General features: G+C 37.8%; 1 protein-coding gene across 1 annotated transcript; it reads left to right on the plus strand.

Annotated features, from left to right (window-relative positions):
- The first annotated feature begins 35 nt into the window (after window positions 1-35).
- On the plus strand, window positions 36-16,125 carry NAF1 (nuclear assembly factor 1 ribonucleoprotein). Its single transcript, XM_050338792.1, has 8 exons — window positions 36-418; window positions 1,753-1,885; window positions 3,841-3,934; window positions 7,589-7,671; window positions 8,616-8,776; window positions 10,987-11,038; window positions 12,759-12,864; window positions 15,456-16,125. The coding sequence occupies exons 1-8, from the start codon at window positions 36-38 to the stop codon at window positions 15,866-15,868; spliced, it is 1,425 nt and encodes a 474-aa protein (XP_050194749.1). The 3' UTR covers window positions 15,869-16,125.
- The last annotated feature ends 7,486 nt before the right edge of the window (window positions 16,126-23,611 follow it).

A 23,611-nucleotide genomic window follows, 5' to 3' on the forward strand; every position in this document is an offset into this window, starting at 1 on the left:
GGCGTGGCCGCGGTCCGCGTGGCGCGGGTGCTGGGATGGAGGCGCAGCTGGAGGTGCTGGAGAAGCTGGAGAGCCTGGCGTTCGAGCCCGGCACCGCCGGCACCGCCGGCACCGCGCCGGGCGGGGACCGACCGGAGACCACGGAGAGCGCGGAGGAGGCACCGGCCCGTCCGGAGGAGGCACCGGCGCGTCCGGAGGAGGCACCGGCCCGTCCGGAGGAGGCACCGGCGCGTCCGGAGGAGGCACCGGCCCGTCCGGAGGAGGCACCGGCCCGTCCGGAGGGCGGCGGGGAAGCCCAGGCCCCACTGCCCCCGGCCGCGGGAGCGCCCTGCTCGCCGCCACCCGCTCAGCTCAGCGCGCCCGCTGCCACCGGGCCCTTATCGGACTCGGACTCGGACTCAGACTCGGACTCAGACAGGTGAGTTCAGCCCTGGGGTTCCCCGCGGGTCTCTCTTTGCTCGTTTAGGCCGCTGGAGCTGTGTCTGAGCGCTCCAGAGCGCGGTGTCCGAGCCCTCCCCCCGCCCCCGTGTTTCAGCCTCTGTAGCTCTGCCTTTCCTATCGAAGATGACATTTCCAATTATATTTCGTTGGGAGACGTCCTGTTGTATCAGGACTCCAGAAGAGTGCTTGTGAGGGTGTTGGATTTAATGGAAACACGAGTTTAGGTGGCGGCCTGTGGAGCGCCTTGGCCCACCCGTGTCCGTGTGAGTGCCTGGCTGGACGTGCTCCTGGCGGAGCGCTCCTGCGGCCTCTGCGGTGCTACTGCTGAAAGAGCCGGAGTGCAGGATTTCAGGTGAGGGGTCTGCGGACCGTACCTCGTGCTCTGATGTTGGCATCTCATTGCGGAAACTGATTCTCAACCTGTATATTTTGTGGTTTGTTTTTTTTATAAAACATTCCATCTTCTACTTGCGTCAGTGCTTCGATGTTCAGTGCAGCTGGTGAGAGGTACCTTTGGTTAGGTGTGGGCTCTGTTGCAGCGTTAGAAGCTTGCACACTTTGACAGTTTGAGTGAGTTTTGTTTTCTTCATGGGCCAGTGCAGCAAGGCGTGTATGTGCTCCTTTTAACTAGTGGAGGCTGAAGTAAACTCTTAAGAATCTCCTCTTAAAGATACAAAGCTTCATTAACAGGTAATTGGTTAAAGTTTGACTTTGGTCGGTTCAGAGTTTTACCTGAATACAATGAAGTGATGAAGAGTGAAATTCTTGACTTCCAGGGGCTTCACCTGTATGTAGCGTTTTTTACTTCCAAAACCTGCTACGCTGATGAACATTAAAGATGCAGTTTTGATAGCTTTAACTTACTTAGCTGTCTGCATGTATGTAGCATGTTTTTTCAGTCACCAGGAACAGTTGCTCCACATTTGTTTCTTCTACCGGCTCTTGAAGAACTCAGACCTTTACTAAAAGGAACATGTTGACATGCATAGGGACTGGTTTCTTACGCTCTTTACGTGAAATACGAGGAGTCTAAGATAATAAGCATCTCTTACACACGCATCAGCATGAAATACTGAATTACTAGTCTGTGTGAATATGTACTAGAAGATTTGGACAGGCTGTGAATTATGAAACTAATCCCTCTTCTATGCAAAAATTAGATTTTTTTTTCCCCCCTTTCGTTCTGCAGGATACATTGCTTACAATAAGTATTTTCCTGACTTTCATTTAGCGTGATTCTGATGGTGGAATTGTACAAGAGCGATGACTTTGAGAAGTCAGTCTTCTAACTCCCACCTTTGTTTTATTCAGTGATACGGATTCAGATAGTTCGTCGCCTACATCCTCCTCTATATCTTCACTAGCATCTGATGAAGATGATCATTCAGATGAGAAGATTGACAGATCTTACTGTATTAAAACAAAAGATGAGTTACCTATTGAGGTAAGTACTAAACCTTCTCCTACTAACCCAACCTAAAGTATCTATTTTCAAGTCACTCCTACTATGTCAAGATGGGGGATAGAATCAAAAGAGGAAAAACACAAACCTCCTAGGCTGAGCTAGAGACAGTTTAATATGTAAAGAAAAAGGCCACACACACAGACAAAGCAAAACAAGAAATTAATTCACTTCCCATGGACAGGCAGGTGTTCAACCATGCCCAGGAAAACTGGACTCCATCACGTGCAACAGTTACTTGGGTATACAAATGCAATCACTCCAAATGTCCTCCTCTTCCTCCTTCTTCCCCCAGCTTTTTATGCTGAGCATGATGCCATATGGTATAGAATATCCCTTTGGTCACTGCAGATCAGCTGTCCTGGCTGTGTCCCCTCCCATCTCTTTTACACCTCCAGCCTCCTCACTGATGGGGTGGTGTAAGAAGCAGAAAAGATCTTTATGCTGTGTGAGCACTGCTCAGCAATAATGTTTCTGTATTGTCAGCACTGTGTTCCAGCACAAATCCAGAACACAGCCCCATACCAGCTACTGTGAAGAAAATTACTTTACCCCAACCAACCCCCCCACAGTTAATAACTGAAAATGTCTTATTTTTGGGGTGCATATATTAAGGAGTGTTGGTGGAACTATATCAGAAACCTCTTGCTTTGAAGTGCAGGATTGTCAGAATGTCCATTTTGAGATTTAGGATCAAAATTATAACTTCGTTTCTGCTGGTCTTTGACCTTTGAATTGCTCTCACAAAAGTGACTCATTTAAGTCTTAGCAGTGAAATTGATTTAATGTTGGAAAACTCAATGGCATGTAGAATGTTGTGGTGTTTCTATATGAATACATGTCTCGAGTTATAATATATCATTAAACTGGGAAAATCTTGGCCTTTTTTGAGTTGCTCTATATGCCTTTGCCAAGCACTTTTGTTAGAGTGAAGATTATCAGGTGAAGTTTTGAGAAAACAGGATAAGTTTCTTCTCTTTGAGTGGGATTCTGTTTCTGGTAATGGCCTTTGAAAGTGCAGTTTAGTGCTAAGATTTGGACTCTACCTCCAAATTCAAAAGATACTGAATTTGAAAATAATGCTTACTCCTGCTGCTTTGTATTCCATATAGTTCATATTGAATTTACAGCAGTATAGTATAGACATACACATCTTTATGAGTAAGTCGGAGGTAGATGATGAGTTCAGTGTTAATCAGCCTTTGATAGTAGATTTTGATCCTTACACTTAAGGAAAAAGTTTAATTTGAATATTGTGTAGTACTCATTTTTGTATCTGTAGTTAGGTGTGTTTGTTTGTTGTTGTTGTTGTTGTTGTTTTTTCTGAAAGTGTTCTCTGATTATCCTCTTGTACCAAATGCTACTTTTAGCTAGAATTAATTTTCTTTGTGAAACAGGTTGTTTTGATCTTTACATCTTCTATAATGGTCTAAGTCTTGGTATAATTGGACAGATAACATTTTACCAAATCAGGTGATACACATCTGTTGTATTTCATGCTATATTGTCTCTTGCTGTCTACATTTTTCTTCTAGCACGTGTTGAATGTAATTACAAGTTGTCTTATTTTTTGATTACTGATTGTTTAATTATTGTGTTGGACATTGAGCTAAAGTTATCTGACGTGAAAGTTCAAAAAATTGAATAAAATGCCTGTCAGTTGTTGGCTTTCTTGGGTTAAATAAAATTGGCTTCTACTTCAGTTGCAATGGAAATGTGTAGAGAAGCATCTCTTTAGGAAAAGCGTCCTCAAAAGCGGTATTGCCCCAAGAGGAGTTCATTTGGAATGATTCTGAGAGAGGCAAATCAAACTAGATTTTTTTTGAATAAAATCTTCAGAATGTTAGATTTTTCACAATTGTCAAATTGCTGCAGTGATGAAGTGATGAATGTCTTGGTACATTATTATATTCTGAACACTGACTTGATGTTTTCAGGAACTACCTCCTGTTGAAGACTTATCAATAGTTCTGCCGGATAACATTGAACTGAAGCTCTTTGGGACAGTGTCCAGCATTATTGAGCAACTAGGTAGGAAAAATGTATTTACTTTGTTTTTAATTAATATAATTTCTGTATAGCTCTGTGTTATTTGTGTACTTAACTGTTCCTGCAAAGTGTCAGTGCTGCAGTGTTGGATTTCTGGTGGTAGCGGGTTGCTGAATGAGAACTCAGACTAGCAAATGACATTTGTGTTGAATTACCTTTTAGTTGGCTCACATGATACTAGGACTACTATGCTTGTGTTTCTGTGTGACTTTCATGTTTAATTTCTTCTTTAGAAAGCCTTTTTTCCACAGTGTATTTAATGATTTTTGTATTAATTCTGGCAACAATTACTGTATTTTAAGAAAATCTTCCAATAGCGTGGGCTATATTTGAATTAACTCTGAACATATAGGAGTTGTGTAACTGAAAGCACAGATGCAGTACAATGCAGTCCTAAGTGCTTGCTTTTTAATACACAAGGACAGGAAAAGGACTTGTTTCTTTAGCAGTGCAGGTTCTTTTTATTTATTTTTATCTTTATTCATCCCACTTCTGGTACCTTGACCGAATGAAAGCTGGCCATGTCAGCAGTCATAGGATAGTATGACTAACATGATTTATAGGTGCTAGAGGGTAAACTTAAAGGGATTGAGATACACAATAAATGTAAGCTTAACTGCAGGCAATAGACATTCAGGGATGTTTTCAGATCTGCATGGAACCTCAGTATTTGGTATATGAAATCAAAGTTTTGCTGAAGCTGGTATTATTGAACAGCCATAGTATGCTTGTATTTAAGCTATTTCAGGTGTTCTCTTCCACTTGAACTGCTTTCAAAGCAATTTACTTATGAAAATTAGAAATTAAGTTCAATTTTGAAGTTAAAGTATTTATGTTAAATGGAGTACAACTGAAAGAAAATAGCCTTTGCTATTAATTTTTTCTCTACTGTAAAAGACTTCAGGTAATACAGGCAGTTCCTTTACAATATTTTTATTAATGGTGTTAGTTTAGAGTAAGATTTAATTTCATTCATTTGCAGGAAGCTGCTTTGAGGGGATGGAAGATAGTAATAATTTTTTTGTTCTACTCTGCCCTTTCTTGCTAATTGATAATAATGTGGCCTTCAAGAAGGCTATCTTCAGCTAAAATGGTAGTTTGAAAACAAGTTTAAGAAAAAAAGTTGAATCACAGTTGCTATTATTCTTATGTTTGGTCTAATATGTGAAGGTATAAAGAAACCTGTTTTAAAGACTTTAGTTTTGAGAACTTTCTTTAATTTTAGTCCTCATTGGTGAGTATAATCTTTTAAAATCCTGTCAGTTTAGTGATAGGTGAATTCTTCAGTCTGCATCCTACTTCATGTAATGAAAACATATGAAGTAGATTTGTTGGTGAAAGTTAGAAGACAAGCTAGTAATCATAATGAATTAAAGCAATAAGAATGCCATAAACCTCGAGGATATCTGTGATTATTTCCCTACTTTTACCACCTCGCTTTATGACTTCTCTTTCAGCATATTTTTGCTTCTTTTCAGTTCTTTTGGAAACAGATGTTTGAGTGACCTCAATTTCAATTGATTTGTGGCCATATTAGGGACTCAGCTAGCTAATTGGGTGTTGTTTTTTGATTTTTTTTAACAAAATTGATACCTCTGTATACCAGGTTTGTATCTAGGGTGAGGGAAGTTGAGGTCTCATTTGGAAACAACAAATATTGTTCTGGTGCAACAATCAATATTCTGAACTTTTTCTTTCCCTTTGATGTATCGCAGAAATCTCTGCTGTTCTCCTTAGCAAGTTTCCAAGTTCATCAGTCTGCAGTGAGTGATACTTTTAAGTTCGGGATTTCATACTGTGAGGTAATTTTGAGGCTAGAACAGTATAGGTTCATGCTTGCTCTGCTCTAGCTAAAAGCAAGATGACAGTACTTTCTGTGAACTTTTGCTCAGTGTATCAAAATTTACCAAAACTTTTGCTGTGTTTTGCTTCAAGGTACTTAAAGATAAGAGAAACATTCATGTGTGGGTTGTAGCCTAGAAAGTAAACAGCTTTGGTGTATATGAGAAACCTGCTCTGGGGCTGCACTTTGGGCCCTGCAAGAGTAGAAGCTGAGGATTTAGGCTGGAGTTGGGGTAGGGGAAACTCTAAGTCAGATAGGCTGTAGGTGATAATGCTTCTAAGTTTCATGGAACTGGCATGACTTAGATTTTCAGAATATTTTCTGTAGCCTACTGAAGACTGGGGGGCTATGTCTGATGAGTCAAGTTGACAACATTCTCAGAGTTTTTGGTATGTGGTTTTTTGTTTTGTTTTGAGGAAGGGTTTTTTGTGTGTGTTGGGGGGGTTTTTGTGTGTGTGGTTTTTTTTTTTTGGCTAAGGTGTATTTCTCATGAGGTTTAAACAACACATTGGGTTCTTTCACTGTATATTTTATCTTAGAGGTAGGAACAAAAGAAATTGATTCACCAAATTCTCTTGAAATTCAGTGAGCTATTAAGCCTTAGCATTTTCGCATACTAGTTCATCGTGTTAAAAGGTTTTTACAGATTGCAGTTATAGCAGAGTTTGACTTTTAGCTTGGTGATGTTTAAGTCCTGTTGTGTAAGTTTAGCAGTGATGATCTTGTTAGTTTTTGATAGTCTATGAGTGGCACTAAGTGTTTGAGTGACCTTATTTGCTGATTGAGAGGCATTGAGAAGGCTTATTTGAGCATTCTGTTGTTTTAGAAGTAGAGAAGTTTACCTTCAGAATCAGAATTTTTGAGTGTAATGCTGCTAGGCCTTTACATTGAGAGCTTTAAGCACAGTTCCTACTGAATGTAAAAGAAGACGCGGTATTTCTGTAGACTTAAGCAACAAATGCAGACTACTACCAAAGAAGAGTGATCTCCTGTAAAGGTCTCACTAAAGAATAAGAATTATGTCTCGAAATCTGGAAAACCTAAAGAGCCTGTATGTGAGATCATATATTTAATTAAGGAAGAACATGCCTCTGTGTCCATTTATAAGTGTTTGGGTCCACTAAGTGTTAAGATTTCGTATTTTGAGCTAGTAGAATGACGTGCTTGCTCTGACCATTTGTACCATCATTAGTCATTGATTAGTAGTATGAGACTTATATGACGTTAAATTGCAGAAATGTATTTCACGTTGTGTATGTGCATACATAAACAACACTATCAGTTGCTATTGTGACTGAACTGCCAGTCAGCTTTTGTGTTCTGGTTCTGATTCTTAGGACTTACTAGGGAAAGCTACAGTGAATGGCAGTCTCCATTCTTTTTTCTGAGGAGAATTTGCTTTGGAATACTAAGGCATGATATATACCTGCATCGGCACTCAAAAAACTTCCATATTATTTCTGCTATGCATTTAATTCTGAAACATCCTGGGTAAATTCAACAGGTAGCTCGCACATACATATCTGAGTGTTCTCTTTTGTACCTGTCATCTGGTCTCTTTTACTTCTTTACACCAGAGAACAATAATTCTGAAAACATTGTAAATCTTGCCATTCATATATCACTGGAGAAGGGATGTATGATTTTAAGTAGCTTCATGTGTGTGCAAGAATTTTTGGTTGTGGTGCTATGAACTTTAGTAGACTAATAATGGTGTGGTTTGTTTTTTGTACAATTAACTACATGCTATTGAAACATAGAGTTCTAATTGATCTTTTTCTTTTCCATTTTAGTAATAATTGAATCACTGAGAGGCCTACCTCCAGTAAATGAGGAGAGCATAATTTTTAAAGAAGATCGACAACCAGCAGGAAAGGTGTGTGTAAAGTAAATGCCTGTTATTCTAATATAAAATTGAAAGTATTCTTTAGTGCTCCAAAAAGTAGAGTTGAACTCGATTAAATGAAAGATAATGTTTCCTCGATATATAGTTTTTCTTCATGTTTTTGACTCTTGCTACTTTTTTAATGTCAAGAATTCCTAACCTGGAATTCATTGCATCCTTACAGAATTACAATGTCTGGGGAGTTCCAAGTATTTGCTGAGGGTGCTTGCGGAGAGGTAGGGGTTGCTTTCAGGTGTATGATGTCTTGGGAAAGACAGGCTGTACTCTCTTACTGCCAGATAGGGGCAAAGGTGAGAGTGAAGTGTCATGAAAAGTGGGGAATGTTTACAGTTCTGTGCTCTGCTGTTCTGGTTGATGGCCAGTGAAGAATGTTTGCTGAGAGGGGTGTTGCATTGAAAATTCTATCTTTTCTATGGAAGGAAAGCCATCATCTACAATGGTTACTACTGTAGTATCCTTGAATGCTAGATGTGAGTGAAACAAACTCAGCCTGAATTGCGGATGTTCTGTACAACATGGCAGAATTCTATGCTGTCCCTGGAACTGCAGAACAAGCGGTAACTGACACAAAGGCATCTTGAAAAGATGACCTCGGAGAAAAAAACGATCAGGAGATCATTCCAGGTGTAAGACATTTGAAAGCAAAATGGACACAAAAAAATAGAGATTTGACAAAAGGAAGGATTACTAAGGATGTGAGAACTTACTTTTCCACATTACAACAAATGTGAAAATTAACTGGGGAAATAACACTGTCAAACAAAATTTTGGTAATAGAACTAAAACATGAAAGGAACTTTATTTGATGCTGCATTTTGAAAATATATTGAACTTCTTAAATACCATTGTCTACAATGACATTAGCTATCTATTCATGTTTGTTAATTTAAACGTTTTAATTTTGTTTCTTTCAGATATTTGAGGTGTTTGGTCCCGTCTTACATCCTTTTTATGTGTTAAGATTTAACAGCTCTGAGCATATCAAAGAAAAAGGTATTAATGTGCAAGATAGCATGTATTTTGCTCCAGCAGTGGAGGACTTCACCCAGTATATATTTACAGAGAAACTAAAAACGTGAGTCTGATTTCTTTTCTAATCTGATTATCATGTGTTTTTTAATGTAACTAAAAATATTGGATTAAAGTTTGGTCTTGGGTGAGATTGATACTAAACTGTTTATTTCCTTTAGATATTCTCAATCGTGTTGTAATTACAAGACTACTGTTTTACCTTTCAGAACAGTAGACAGTAGCTGTAAACTGCAAGCTTTCAAAGTGCTGTAATTACTAAAGTTCAGCTTCTGATTCAATTTAATATATTAAGCTTCCGTGTTCAGAAACTTCTCAGTAGTACTTGTATATCCCAGCCTGCCTGAGGAAAGGAGCAAGTATGAATGGGACTTGATGCCGTTTAAAGGAGGTGTACTCAAAGACACAGACAAAGAAATAAAGCATAATAAATGACAGCTAGATATTAATGTTCTACTTATTGATTAATAATTTTCTGAAATAACTATAGGTTAAAATCCTTTGTCATAAAAGTGACTTAGTTTCTGTTTGTTAGGATTCTCAGTTTCTCATTTGACTTGGTTTGGTTAGTTGTCTGCATTCATTATAACTCTGCCCATATTCATACTGAATGATTTTTTCCGTAGTCAAGCATGTGTGGCCAGGCCTGTAGGAATCTCTTTTTTTTTTTTTTTTAATTTCTCATTTCTATGTGAGCAACAAGCATATTTTTTTCCTTTCAGTGAAGACTAAAATAGATCACTTTCTTGCTCTGATGCTTGTTTGTTTTTCTGCAGCATTTTGATGCCAGCTGGTCTTTGATTTGCACTGTTAAACTTTGTTGCTTAGCACAGTAAATGCACAGACTTTAATCATCTGCTTGCTGCATCCAAGTGAGTGTACTGCACTCAGCATCTGAGATGGAAGACTCATATTTTCGTCTGCTGCATGCTTTGGAAATAGTTTTGGAAACCATTTGTCTTTTGGTAGTACTTCATTGTCATACATGGTAAAAAATTGAACACTAGGCAGGATATTTCACACTTTGTGGCTTACCAGCACAACTGAGCAGTGCATCAGACATTGCTTCTTACCTCGATTAAAATGAGCAGTGTGAACACCTGTATAGTCTGACAAGACCCATAATTTCTGAACCGTGTCACTGAAGTTACATTTCACTGAAACTATTTTATTTCTGGGCTTTGTCACTATAATTTCTTAAGCTCTTGTGAGGCATTTGGTACTATTTGTTGAACATACCTTTTCACAAAGTAGGTATTCATTAAAAATGGATAAAAATTTTCTGATGTCTGACCTGTATGAAGAAACCAAGATGGCATGGATAGTAGAAAAGTTGAGCTTTGGTCAGTGCTTCACAAGAAGGCTTTTAGACCTTAGCAGATTGTAAATTTGATGACCAATAATTTTTATTTTCTGCTTTTTATCAGTTTGTCGCTGTGCACACCAGATTGTAGAGTATTAAAGGCTTAAAGCTTTAAAACTACTGCTGAAAACTGTGATAGTACTTTGAAAATGAAAGGAATCAAGATAAAGATACGAAAGAAACATTAAGTTTGAAGCTTTTTCTGAAATCTAAAATGCAATCTGCTTGCATTGTGCAAAGTTAAAGTGCTATGAAAATAAGCCTTACACTTTATAGAAGAATGAAGTGTAGCGTAAAACTTACTGAATGGAAAACAATTTGTTGCTAAAAATAGATAAACTCATGCTCATGATTCCTCTGAATCACCTTTTGTTAAACTTCCAGATCTTACTTCAGAAGTATCTGACTGCGGAAGTCAAAGAAATATATATATTGTTCTTTAAAGAAGATTACTAAGTTCTTTGTAGTATGAAAAGTGGTTTGTGTTTTGCTGAAATGGGCAAGGCTGCCTTGGGAGAGTGAGATAAGCTGTGTGAAATTAAAAGGTTTAAATTTTTCAGTGAGTCATTGCAGTGAACTCCCTCAATTCGGATTCAAAACAATTTAGGTTCAAAAGGATGTGTTAATGGTATATTGATCAAAACTTAACACTGGCTGTGTGAAGTGCTTAGTCGTCACTCAAAGCAGGAAGATTTTTCAAGTGAAGTCCTAAGTTGACAAGTACATTACTATTCATTTAGATATAATGCTAAGAAACAAATACCTCTCTAAAAACAGATACCTCTCGGTGTATGAGATCTGATACCTTGAAAGTACTACCATTCCTTCATGTGGATTGTCTAATTTGTGTTTTGGGTTCTTCATTTATCTTTTTTTTTTTTTTTTTTTTTTAGGGAAAAAGGTTCAGATGCATCTTGGAAGCATGACCAAGAACCACCACCTGAAGTAACTATAGTGGTTTTTTTTGTTTATTGTTTTTGATTTCACCAGCTATATGTAAAAAAAAAATTATGCAGAGTAATTAATTAGCAGGCTTATTTTTTTATGCAGATGTACCTTTTTATTGAAAGAAAAGTTCATGCAGGCAGACTTCCTTGCTTTTTATGACATCTTTGTTTTTGTGGCTGTTCTGATTTTCTGATCTGTCGGTGTGCTCTGTTTTGGAAAAAATCCACATCTAACATCTTGTAATCCCCAATTAGAATAATCTTTGGTTAGTTCTAGCAGTCTGAGTGTACACCAGGCTCTCCAAACTGTGACAGCTGATGAGCTGATAGAAAGTAGCTTTTACTGTGAAGGTAATAGCTGTTGACAAGGGTGCAGATTAAATTTTACACTACTGATGCTTGAAATTGTCTCTTACAGCCAGACTCTTTCAGACATCTCAGCTTGCAGCTGAATTTATCACTTTTCTGGCTAGCCCCTATGGTAAACTGTGTGCAATTGCTGGAGTCAGTTTTCTTTGTGATACTGTGAGGCTTTATTTTTGTATGAATGTTAAATTAACCCACGTTAGGCATTTTTTACTTGCTGCTTTATATGGTAAGCATTCCTTTTCTGACAGGCTCTTAATTAGCCCAGCTTAACTGTAAACTCACTAGTACAGTCTCTCCCAGCCTTGTTTTTGGGGTCATAGGATGACAAAAGTGTGATCTGTATGCTGCAAGGCTGGCAGGAGCAGACAGCTGCAATTTTTCTGTGATGCAGCTTTTATGGAATGTTACATGGAAATTAGGTAGCAGTAAACGGTACCTATTGGTGTTCATTATTTCTGCTCTACGGCAGTATGTTGTATTGTAGTCCTTAGAAAAAGCAGGAGTTAGTGAAGGATTTTACATCATGATATGTATAATCTTGCTGTATTCCTTGTGGCTTCCTCTGAGTATGTACGTAATGCAGTTATGTAGAAGAGGCAATAGTTGCATTCAGAATTAACTTTTATTATTAACTACTTTTTTAGTAGTGTTCCACTTCAGTGTTTTTGAAACACATACTCTGTGTATACTGTAAGCAGCAAACTCCCTACCTACAGAACTGGGAAGGGAAGGGTGGGAACCAGTCCTCTACCCCTTTTAAGTCATATGAGCCAGCTATATTGCAGTAATTAATTTTGACAGATTTTTCCCTGTCAGTGATAACTTTTCCTCATTCTACTGTAAGCTAGGATTTAAAAGGTAGCAAAACCTCGCATAACAAGAAGAAAATGCAGTGACATTGAATCTATTGTAAACAGTAACATTCCTCAAAGCTGAAAATTCCTTTTGAAGAACATTGCTATTGCAAGTTTAACAGGAATGTTGTTATTAAATATACTACAGAAAATTCCAGTTCAGTGACAATTTTAGACTAGACTTGTTTTTGGATGTTTAACTGTGCTATGTATTGGTTGCAGAGTTTATTTTTACCTATTTTAAAAATTCATATTTCAATTCATCTAGACTGCAGTTTGCCCTTCAAAAACTTTTCTTGGCAGTAACTAGCCAACTCCTTCAGAGATTCGCAGTTCCTTTCTAACTAACATCTAGGCAATCAAAATTTTTTTGTTCAGTACTTGAACATTGCTCTTTTCAGGAAAACTAGACAGAATAGCTGAATCTTGTATTGATTGTCTTACGAGAAATTTCTTGTGCTGAGAAGCCAGCTGACTTCTTTTTTTTTTGAACAGGTCTTGGATTTCAGTGATGATGAAAAAGAAAGAGAGGCAAAACAGAAGAAAAAGAAGCCTGAAAGTGAAGGAAGGAAAAAGCTCAGACCAGAAACAATTTCACCAAGTGAGTAAATGTTATGGGATAATGCTTTTTGTCAGCTCTCCAAACTGAGTTTGGAATGCACATCTACATTTATCTTAATGGTTGATTTTTCATACAATTAATCACTATTTCTGTGCTTTTCAGTTATACTTGTGAATTTGTGGCTACATACCATATTTTATTAGAAGAAAAAAGTTATTTACTGTTAAAACAGAAACCCCTGGAAGTCAAATGGTATCACAGCAGAGCAGCTGTCAGAAGAGAGTCAAGGGCCCTTAAAACAGTGTTAGACACACAATGAGGATATGGAACAGGTGCCATTTGGAGTTTAGAGCTTGCTTATTACAGGGGTTGTTTGGGCCCAAGTTCACCTTAAGCCTTTGAGTGTGGGGGAAATACAGAGGAAGGCCACGTGCGAATTTTTGAAACTCACTCCTTTGGCAGTCAGGGAGGAGACCCAAGTCTTAGATGGGGGATTTATTCCTCTACCTGAAAAGGAAGCTCTTCCTCCCGTATGGCATATAAATACTCCTCTAAAAAAACTTACTAGTGTAGCTTGCTGAGAACCTCTCTGTTCACTTCCTGCAGTCATTAGATAAACAAACCTATGTATAGTTTTTCATACTGTGAATAGCCTTCTGCACCTTCCTTTCTCCTGCTGTTGTCGTACCTGTTCCAGGTGTGCACTTGCATCTGTGCTCTCTTTGCAATAACCAAATTTTCTTTTCTTGTCCCCCGTGCCTACTTACAAAAAATTTTTGCTTTTTCAGTGCTATTTTGGTTGAATAATTTATATTACATCCATTTTTTTCTGTTCTCACTGGTCTGCTTCTGCTGCATGCTCTTTGTACCACTCCCTTTAAATACTACTGACTCACAACCCTTATGCTCTTCTTCTGCTGCTTCCATATCAGAATCCTTCAACTATCTGGAGTGTGGTGCTTCTGCCTTTGATTTTCTAGGACAGACTCCTCCTGTGAGTTTGCTGCTCTTCCACTGTAAAGCTGATATACATTGTGCCTCGCTCAAACCCTCTTCCTTGATTTGGGAAATCAGTAACTGACCTTTAATGTTTTTTGTACAGTACAACCCTCCTTTGTATCATTTAAATAAAGCTGCCATCTTGCTTGGACTGGCTTTTGCCCTTTGGTTTTGAAGTTTTCCCTTAAGAGAAGGATCTGAATTGTGCTGTACTTTCTGTTCATTGCTGATGTGGTGTTTTTTTTTCTCCTGGTTTCCGTTTATCTAGCATATGGCATGTTTTACATCACATCCTTGTTGTTCTACCTTATTGCAGACTTGCCTTTGCCTAGGGCTTGCTGAGGCTGTTTCTGAACTGTTATGTTCCATAACTGAGAGCACAACAGGAAGAACTGCCACACTCTGTCAAGGGTTATGATTTGTTGGCATATAAATGGAAATTGTATGCAATTTGCTTTGGCTATAGCATTAAATAACAAGGATATGTGACAAATTGAGACAAACTCAGTCTCAGATGGAATGTGCTTGCTTACATCTTCATGAAACTCTGAGTATATTAAAATTGTCACATTGTTATAGTATATGCTAAGAGAAGAAAGAAAAAAAATACTCATTCAAGTACTTCACTGCAGTGCTTCCAAAAGGCCTTCTTGTACCAAAGGAGTCTTAAGTCCTAATGCCCCATGAAAATTAGTAGGAATTTTGGTATCTAGCTGCCTTTCAAGACTTAGCTTTTCGAAGATGAAAATGTTTCTATGTAGTCTTGTGCCAAGGATTATGTTCACACAAGTGTTTAAATTTCAGTGATTTTATGTGGTGGTATGTCCCTGAATACCTTGTTGCTTCCAGCCCTAAAATCCTTTTGAGTTCATGTTTCAGTTCCAATTCTACAATTCTTTTTGAATATCTTTGAATGTTCTTTTTGGAACATTTGCAATATTTTGGTGCTCTTCATTTATAGCCCTTTTCCCATTAAAGCTCTTCTTATATTTATATGAAGAGGCAGTACATTTGTTATGGACCTTAAATATATGCTTACAATGACCTGTAAAGGGAAAAATTCATCTTAAAAAGATGAATACTGAAAGCTAATTAGCTGAAGGTACAGTCTACCCTTTTGCTGGTAGAGTAAATTAATTTTATTAATTTGAGCTTGAATAATTTCAAGCCATTTGTGTCCTGTGCCTGTGGTGTAATACCAACTCAAGACGGAAAGCTGTATACTCCCTCAGGGTAATACAGTGTTGAGTTATCTTTAGCTTTAAAATGTGTTGCTTTTAAATCTTGTTTTAAATAAAAGCTTCCAAAATACTCAAAATGTGAGTGTTCCTATGATTCATTTATACAAATGAAAAAACCTGGAGGGAAAAAAATGAGATTTCTTTTTTAATGATTGAATTTGCAGCCCTCAGGATCATCCTTTTTGTTTTCTCTCATCAATCAAAATTAGTTACTAAGCAGTAGACTTGACAGTATTATTTTGTTGTTTATATATTAGTAGCAAACATTTTTTGTTGATAAGAATAATTTGCTTGACTTCAGTTTGTATGATTTATGAGGACTAAACTTGATCTTTCCAAAATAATACTACAACTGTGTGTGTTTGTTCGTTTTTTTTGTTTATTTTTTAGGTGAGAATAAAGGATTTCATCACTCAGTGCAGCAGCCTGCTTCACGTTATTCAAGGGGATACCGTGGCAGAGGGTTTCCCAGGCATTCATTTCCTCCTCCATCAGGCCCTCGAGGGTTTTGGAGACCACAAGTAAGAGCACCCCAGCCGTACTGTTCAGACAGGAGGATACACCATCAATCACCAGTGTTTCCACAACCTTATAGAAAACAATATCCAGTGATGCCACAGTATCCCTGTCCTCCTCCAGTTTTTGGTTCTGTCAATAACATGCATCAATTCCCTCCTCCCAATATGAATTGGACAGGCCCAAACATGCACAACTTTTCATACTCATTTTTACCACCTCCTCCTCCACCGCCGCCGCCTCCCCCTCCTCCAGATAGCCGTCCTTCCCAGTTCAGGTCTTTCTAAATTTCCATGAATGTGCATACAGAACATTGCAGCGTATAGGGCTACCAAGACTGTATTCCCTTATTTTGAAGATATTTTTCCTGCAACTATAGAACAAATGCAGAGTTTTGTACTTTGTGCATTCATAGAAAATTACTTTTTTCTATATGTGTTCTCTGTTTCAAAAAAGAAAATTATAAAAATAACTGAATATTAAATAATTGTTTATTTTTATAATATATGTTCCTTTGAAATGATAAATAAAAACTTTTTGGAGACTGATACGTAGTGGAAATCTATTTTGTAATAAATGTAAGAATTTCTATAACTATGTGAGTAGTGATGACGATATGTCATGTAGATGGTATTTTAATATTTTTAGAATGGTTGTATGTTGCTACGTTAAACCGTTTTTTCTCAGTTGCTGCAAATTTTGAAACTTACTCGCATGGGAACTGAAAATCTGAATCTAAATTTTAAGCCAGGTTTGCCACTGTTCGTTTAGGGCATAAACTGTTATCCAACTTTTAATACTTCATTAATTTAGTATTAACTAAAAGACTGGGTCTGGGTGGTCTTTTTTTAAAATAACTGGAGTAGCCAGATCTGAAATTGGACCAGTAGCTGAATTACGTCAAGTTTAGTGTCCTACAGTGGTTGTAGAAGATCAACCTGTTAATGAGATGTTTTGCATTTAATTTAGAATTTATAATGAGCATAATTTCCCTAGCTTGTCTTTGTTCCTAATGCAGAAACACCCATAGATACCTCCTAGAGTACGTAGTCAACCATCAGATCTGTCAGGCAGAGAAAGTGTGTCTTTTTATTATTCCCTTGTTTAAATTTGTAAATGCAGATGGTACAGATGCAGGTTGTTGCTTGATTGTCTGTACAGTCAGAACTGTCTCCAGGAATTGCAAGGTCATCAACTCTTCCAGCTTGTGTCTAGGAGGAAGGTGAAACTGTCAAGGTCCACTTGGAATAACCTTCACATGTCCAAAAAGTCAGTCCTACAACTGGACTTTATTAGTCTCTGTGGAAGCCACTCTAGGATGGCTAGGATGGAAGATCTTACACTGAATAAGTATTTTAAAAGGAGGAGAAAAAAAGTAGTTGTGTGACAGACATCTTAAATATGTCTTTTCCTTTGAAAAGTCATTACTGTTTGCGATCATTTTTGCATCTTTAACAATTCAGTCACTTTAAACCATTGAACAGAACTGATAGAAGTGTGCACTATGTCTTTCTATTCTCAAGCTCACTTTGGCCTCATTAATTAGAGTGTATAATTAAAGGCTAAGTAAACTGTGCAGGTGTTGCTTAGACTTTAATTCCAAATAACTTAAGAATGAAGTGAAATTTTAATGCACAGGGGCAGGGACTGTCTTGTCAAGATGGTGCTATTGAGAACTGGAATTTAATTTCAGACCTTTAAGTTTCCTTATCATAGTATACCTGAGTAACAATAGTGAATAATCTAGAACTACTCTTTCAAAGGTGTGCAACTGAGAAGGTTGTATAGATCTCAGTTCATGACAGGCAGGTACTGCACAGTGGCAACAAATAGTTTCAGGACAGCAGCACTCCAGACATCAGTGTTTAACTCAGTTCCTGCAGATTATTTTTTTGTAGTAAAAAGAATGTCCAATTCTAGTCTGTTGCAAATGTTTATGTTTTGGAGGGAAGGAGAAGGGAGTGAATTTCTGGCCATGTAAGCTGTACCCAGGTATTCCCGTTCCCATTGGTAAGTTCGCAGGTGTGAGTAAACTCACTACAGCCTCGTGACTGGCTTAGCAGACTTGCTTTGTCTAAGCTTTGCTTGATTCACTTGGAGCTTTCTTTTGACTTGGTTTAGCTACAACAGCAGTTTGTTAATGACCAGGTGGCTATGATGAATTTGTTTTAAATGTACTTTTTTTTTCCTGTAGTATACCCACAGGTTTTTGCATAGATGGTAGCAGCACATAATTACTCTGTGGAGAGAACAGAGTATTTGTGGGTTTAATTGTATAAGATTGTTCAGAGGAAGAGAGACCTGACATAACAGAGGCTTCAGTGCAAGCATCCGTGCAGGATACAGTGTGGAGAAATATCTGGGATGTTAGGACATGCAGAGTTGGCACTGGAGACCTGACTTGCAAATTCTTCCCCACTTGTTGTTTGAAGAAGGTAAAAATACATTTTGATTATAACAGAGAGAAAAAGTATATATTGTGTAAAATGCAACATCTACAATAAAATCAGATGTAGCTATGAACATGCAGACAGATGAAGAATAAGCAAGATGTTACAAGTGAGTTATCAGGTATAAAAGGGATCCTAAGAAAATTTTATATTATGGAGGAAAAAACGGTCAACATCATACTTGTACTTGGGATGTCAATGGCTTGCTTTGTGCCCTGGCATGAAGAGACATCATCAACCTCAAGATCCAAAGGGGTGATTGAATGGTAAGTAACACCAAGAAAAAGGAGTGAGGTATTAGGTAGTGCAGCTACAACAATCTTAATTATTACTACTATTGCACCTTTTTTTAATCTGTGGTGATATTCACTTTTTTCTGCAATAATTGGATCTGGACCAAAGAATAACTTTTTGATTAAGCTGTTAAGATTTCTCTTATACTAAGGTGTGCTTGTGCTCTCCTTTCCCATAAAAATATTTTGCATGTAACAAAACCCAATATAAAACTGACTTGCAGAATGTAGTTTGACAGAAATATATTGCAGTCTAAGCTATTTTATTAAATCTTGGTAGTTAACTGCGATACTGTTTCTGTACACGCTTGCCCGTTTCTTAAGTTGAAGCAAATTTTACTGGTGTTCTGCATTTAGTGAGTACAAGTCACACTTGGAGAACTTTGCTTGGAATCAACTTTAGTTCTTCATTATGAAATTACTTGATAGCTAGGTATGATATGAGTTTGAAATATTTTGAGGATTGATTTCTTTCCCCAAAATAGTGTTACACCCTATGTTCCTTATACTGAAGAATAAACACTGAAATAGATTACTAAAGTAGTACCATCTTAATTTCAAAATAGAGGTAATGTAACTTTTTTTTAAAGAAAGATCTTGAATGTAATCATTGGTTATTAGGCTTCCTTATGTAGCTGTTTGTCAGTGGTGTTGCACAGATACTGTCAGATCCTGCTTCAGTATACAGGATGCGGTATAAACTTGCAGTGGTATGGGGAGATTGGGACCTGAGGTGTTGGCACCTGTTGGCACCCAGTTCTTTGGGGAAGGAAAATAAAACTGAGTATGCTTGGTAGAAAAATGGATGCAGTGGAAATACTTCTTTGTATCTTTAACTCTTTGGTAAATGTCCTGCTGTCTGTCCTGCTGCTAAATCTGTCTGCAAAATGGTAAAGCCTAAACTATAAAACTTGGGAAAACTGGCCTGGTAGTTTTAGTGGCAAGAATACCTAGTTTTGTTTGGCCTCAAGTCACCAAAGACACCAAAGTCATCAAGACACCTTTTGAGTCAGGGTGTTTTTTAGGAATCTGTGTTCCTACTTTACTGTGTTATATCCGACATGTTACTGCATTTAAGTGTTAGAGCAATATGCTTTAATAACTCCTCTACTGAACTGCTGTCATGTCTGGACACCAGTTCCTTCCTAGGCACAAGGACAGATCCTTGACAAATGAAGCACGTAAGACATCTTTTTCTTTGCTGCTGGAAATTGATTGGTAATGCACACCAGCTCAATTCTTGATCAGTGCCACTTTGGAGCAGGCTGAGCTTTTTAATCTGAAATAATATGGTGTGTAATGCACCCTCTCTAGAGATACTCCAAATTAAAACAACCAACCAGCCAGAAAATAGAAATTGTGAAATGTGAATTGTGCAGACATTAGGTCCTCAGCATCAACATTTTCTCTGTGTCTCCTTTTTAGCTGGTCCACACTAATTGCTAATGCTGGTGTAATTTTAACATTCAGCATGTAGTGTAATCTTATTTTTTTTAGATACTGCCTAGGCACTAATGTTTCTGATCCAGGCATGCAAAGACAGAAGGACTTAAAAACTCTGTTCTGGTTATTGATAATGTTCAATCCTGATGCCAGTTGAAAATACCAGTAGATCCCTATTTGCTGGGAATTTCACTATGGCCTGTGTTTCAGCAGTTGGTAAGCTTCTGGATTAGTACATTCATACCCGAAAAGGTGTTGAATCCAGTGTCTTATTGAGTAAAATCATTATATCTGATATGTTTTGTTTAAAAACAAAGCCATCTAGCTTCCCTCTGCTACTGTCCCCAAAAAAGCAACTGAAAGGGGAAAAAAACCAAACACCCCCCACCCCCAACAAACCCCAAATACTTCAGTTTCTGAATTTGACCTTCCATGTGTACAGATAGGATTCTGCAGTTCTTGTGGGCAGTCACAGTGTTTTGAATACAAGAAATTTGGAAGTACACTGTTAAGTGATCCTAAGTCTGAACTGGAATGAAGAGAAAAATACTATAATGTATTGTCTTCCACATGGAAGAGCTTTACCTACAAATTAATTTATGTGTCTTCAATTAATCACTACTTATGTTTGAATACTGACTGCTTTTTCCAAATAAATGTAGTTGGCGTAGGAATACTACTATGGTATTTTTATTAACTTTAAGCTAGTTACTGAATTGTTAAGGATTTATAATTTACTAAGTTGTTGGGGGATTAGAACTTTACAATAGCTTGCTTTCATTCAGTGAGGTATAGCTGGGAAGTCTAAAAGCCTCTAAACAAGGCTTTTAGAACCTTTTTTTTTAGAGCCTTTTAGAAGGCCTCAAAAGCCTGAAATTTCTTATTTTGTTTTTACTTGTTCCCTGCAAAGGTTGCATAAAGGAGTTTTAGTATCTGACAAGTTTTGAGTCCAGGACAGAATTTTCAGACGTGACTCCCACCAGCCCTCTGTCTGTGCCAAAAGTAGCATGGATTGCTAGGCTCAGGGCTGGGACGGGTCAAATGTGAGTCTTGAGTAAAGTAATATTTTCAGTATTTCTCTATTTCTGGCTCATGTTATCTTATTTTCACATTAGGCTTGAAAAGCTGCAATTGAGCCCTGTCACTTCTGTAACATTTTTAGTTATTCCTCTTTTTTTTGGAAATTTGGCATTTCTTCATGGGCTGCTTTCCAGAGAAGGCTTAAGGCATGGGGATGAGGGGAGAGACTCAAGGGAAAGAGAGGCTTATGGAAAGATTGGATTTAATTTTTCAGAAGGCTGAGGTTTACAAATAGAAGTATGGAGCAGTAAACCATTGGAGTGTATAAACTACTGTAACTGATAACGTGGATGATGGAAAACTAATCACATAGTGGACAACATTCCTCTTAAATTTATAAACAAACAACAGTGATACATTTGCTGTGCTTTAACACGAGTTTAGACAAGAGTAAGCAGCAGGAAGGGGATGAACTTCTCTTGGTGAACAACAAAGGGACAAAACATTTTCTTAAAGGAAAATTCTGACGAGTGGTATGGGGAGCAGAGAAGCATTTGTTGCCACAGGTTGCTCAGAGAGATGATGGAATCTACAGTCTAGGAGCGATTCAGAATTTGACTTTGGACAAGGGCTTGTGTGATATAATCACCAAGTTAGTCTTGCTTTGAGTGGAGAGGTGGACCAGGTGGTCTGTGAAAGCCATCCCAGCCTGAGTTATTCTTCTTCTTCTTGTCATTCTTCTGTCTTACCAGAGTTTTTTTTTTTTTTTCTTTTGTGTGCATAGATGCTAAGTAGCCTACCTGGAATTACTGGTGTTTGGGAAGCCTAGCTCTTTATTTATGCTATTGTGCTCTTTCGTTATACTACAGATTTTTATGTGTAAAATATCCATGCTGTGCTAAAAGTTGGACTTGCTGTGGGAGGCAATGACTGCTTCCGTTTCACTGGATGTAAGGTGAATTGAAGAATTTTTCCTTTATTAGTTGTTTGGAAACTAATGATAATGAGAGTCTCAGTTGCTGTCATTTTCCCTTAGGGGGTAAAGCGTTCTGTATTGTACTATTTATTTGTATGAGAATTCATTTGACGTGAAGAAGAACAGTACCCAAAATGTTTTTTAAAAATGCAACAAAACAGAAATGAAAAAAACTCCTGAGAATTATTTTTAAAGAATGTTCTATAAAGTAGAGATTTTTTGCCTTAGTGAAGACCTTTTTAGTAGTGTGAGGCATTCATTCCAGAATGCATATTAGTGCCATGTACATGAAAAGAAACAAATAAACAGGGGTTTTTTTGTAGGTTACACTTAGATGTTTCCAGGTTCCATGTTCTGTTTCTTTGCAAATCAAAGATATAGTCAGTTATTCCTATTTAATAAATTTAGTGATGCACATAATCTGATTTAAAGGATCAATGAAGCTGCACAAAACTGTTGGTGACAGGTTTGTTATGGTGACAGGTGAAAATATGGAAAGCACTGCCAAGGATGACAAGGCTTTTACGGAACAACTTACCTTTCAAGACAAATACATAATTCTGGAAAGCATGTAATGATATTTCTTTATCATCCCTTGAAAGTTTACTCAGAGTTGTTGAATGTGGGGTCTTCATTAGTCATGTTGCCTAAAAGGCTGCGGAGGAAAATGACTCCAGGCCAAATTAGGTAGGAGGTAAGATAAGCAGCAGAGGTTTTGATGACCCTCCAGGCTCCAGGAATACAAACCCATGTGTGCGCTTTGAAACACAGGTGTTACAATTTTAATAATGATTTCCATCGAATCCTCTTCCAGCCACTGCCCTGGTTCTGCCTCATTCTGCCCCCAGGCACACCCTTCGGGACTTGAGTCTAGGGGAGTTTTGGGACCCCCTCTTCCTCATCTTCATCTTCCTTGGAGCATGTGCAGCCCTTAGAGGCTTTCGAAAGCTCTGGGCCTGAAGGTCGTTGTGTCTATGGCTATATCTTCTTGCCCAGATTTTGGGATGTTCTCTACAATTCTGCCTTGAAAATGAGACTAAACAGGCTAATGGAATTTAGGGGGATTGATATGGGAATTGGGTGACAGGGTTGGCTATGTGTAACTACTGTGTTAAGAGTAAGGGATAAAATGCAACTACGTTAAAATCTACATTCACTACACAACTACTTCTAAAATCTACAAAATATTAAAAAATCAAAAACCCTAAGGCAACATCATAAATGAAATCTATTGTAACTATGGAACTATTGTTGATTTTTCTGTGAATTTGATGCTTTCTGTTTTTTAGGTAACGCTTTGTGAAAATGCTTTATTAGAATTTTCTGTATGACTTCTGAGTTCTAAAATTGATGGAAATTGTGAGTCATAGATTCATAGAATGGTTTGGCTTGGAAGAGGACTTAAAGATCATCTAATTCCAACCTCTCTGCAGTGGGCAGTGACACCTTCCAAGAGACCAGGTTGCTCAGAGCCCCATTCAGTCTTGCTTAATGCATAATGCCTGCTATTTTTTAGCACAAAGCCAGCCACCGATACACAGAGACAAGAGCGAGCAACTGGCAGACTCTGTAGCTTTGAACTTGGAAACAGAATTTTCTCTGGCTCTTCCTCGCCCACCTGAGTGGTGTGAGTACATGGGCATAAAGTAACTTGCTCCACCAAATGCTGAAACAACTATGGGAGCAGTTATGGTTATGAAGTATCCAAGTTTGTTTATATTAAGTCTCAAGGATTACTGTTTGCATTATGTTCTAAACAGGAAGATTTCACTTTGCAAGTTTCCTACTGTGGGAAGTAGGAAACAGAAATCTAAGAACCTCCTAATCATGAAGAATGAACTGCTGCTT

The sequence above is a fragment of the Myiozetetes cayanensis genome, unplaced genomic scaffold (genome assembly GCF_022539395.1).
Source record: "Myiozetetes cayanensis isolate MyiCay16 unplaced genomic scaffold, myiCay2020 scf7, whole genome shotgun sequence".
In the NCBI taxonomy this organism is placed as follows: Eukaryota; Metazoa; Chordata; class Aves; order Passeriformes; family Tyrannidae; genus Myiozetetes; species Myiozetetes cayanensis.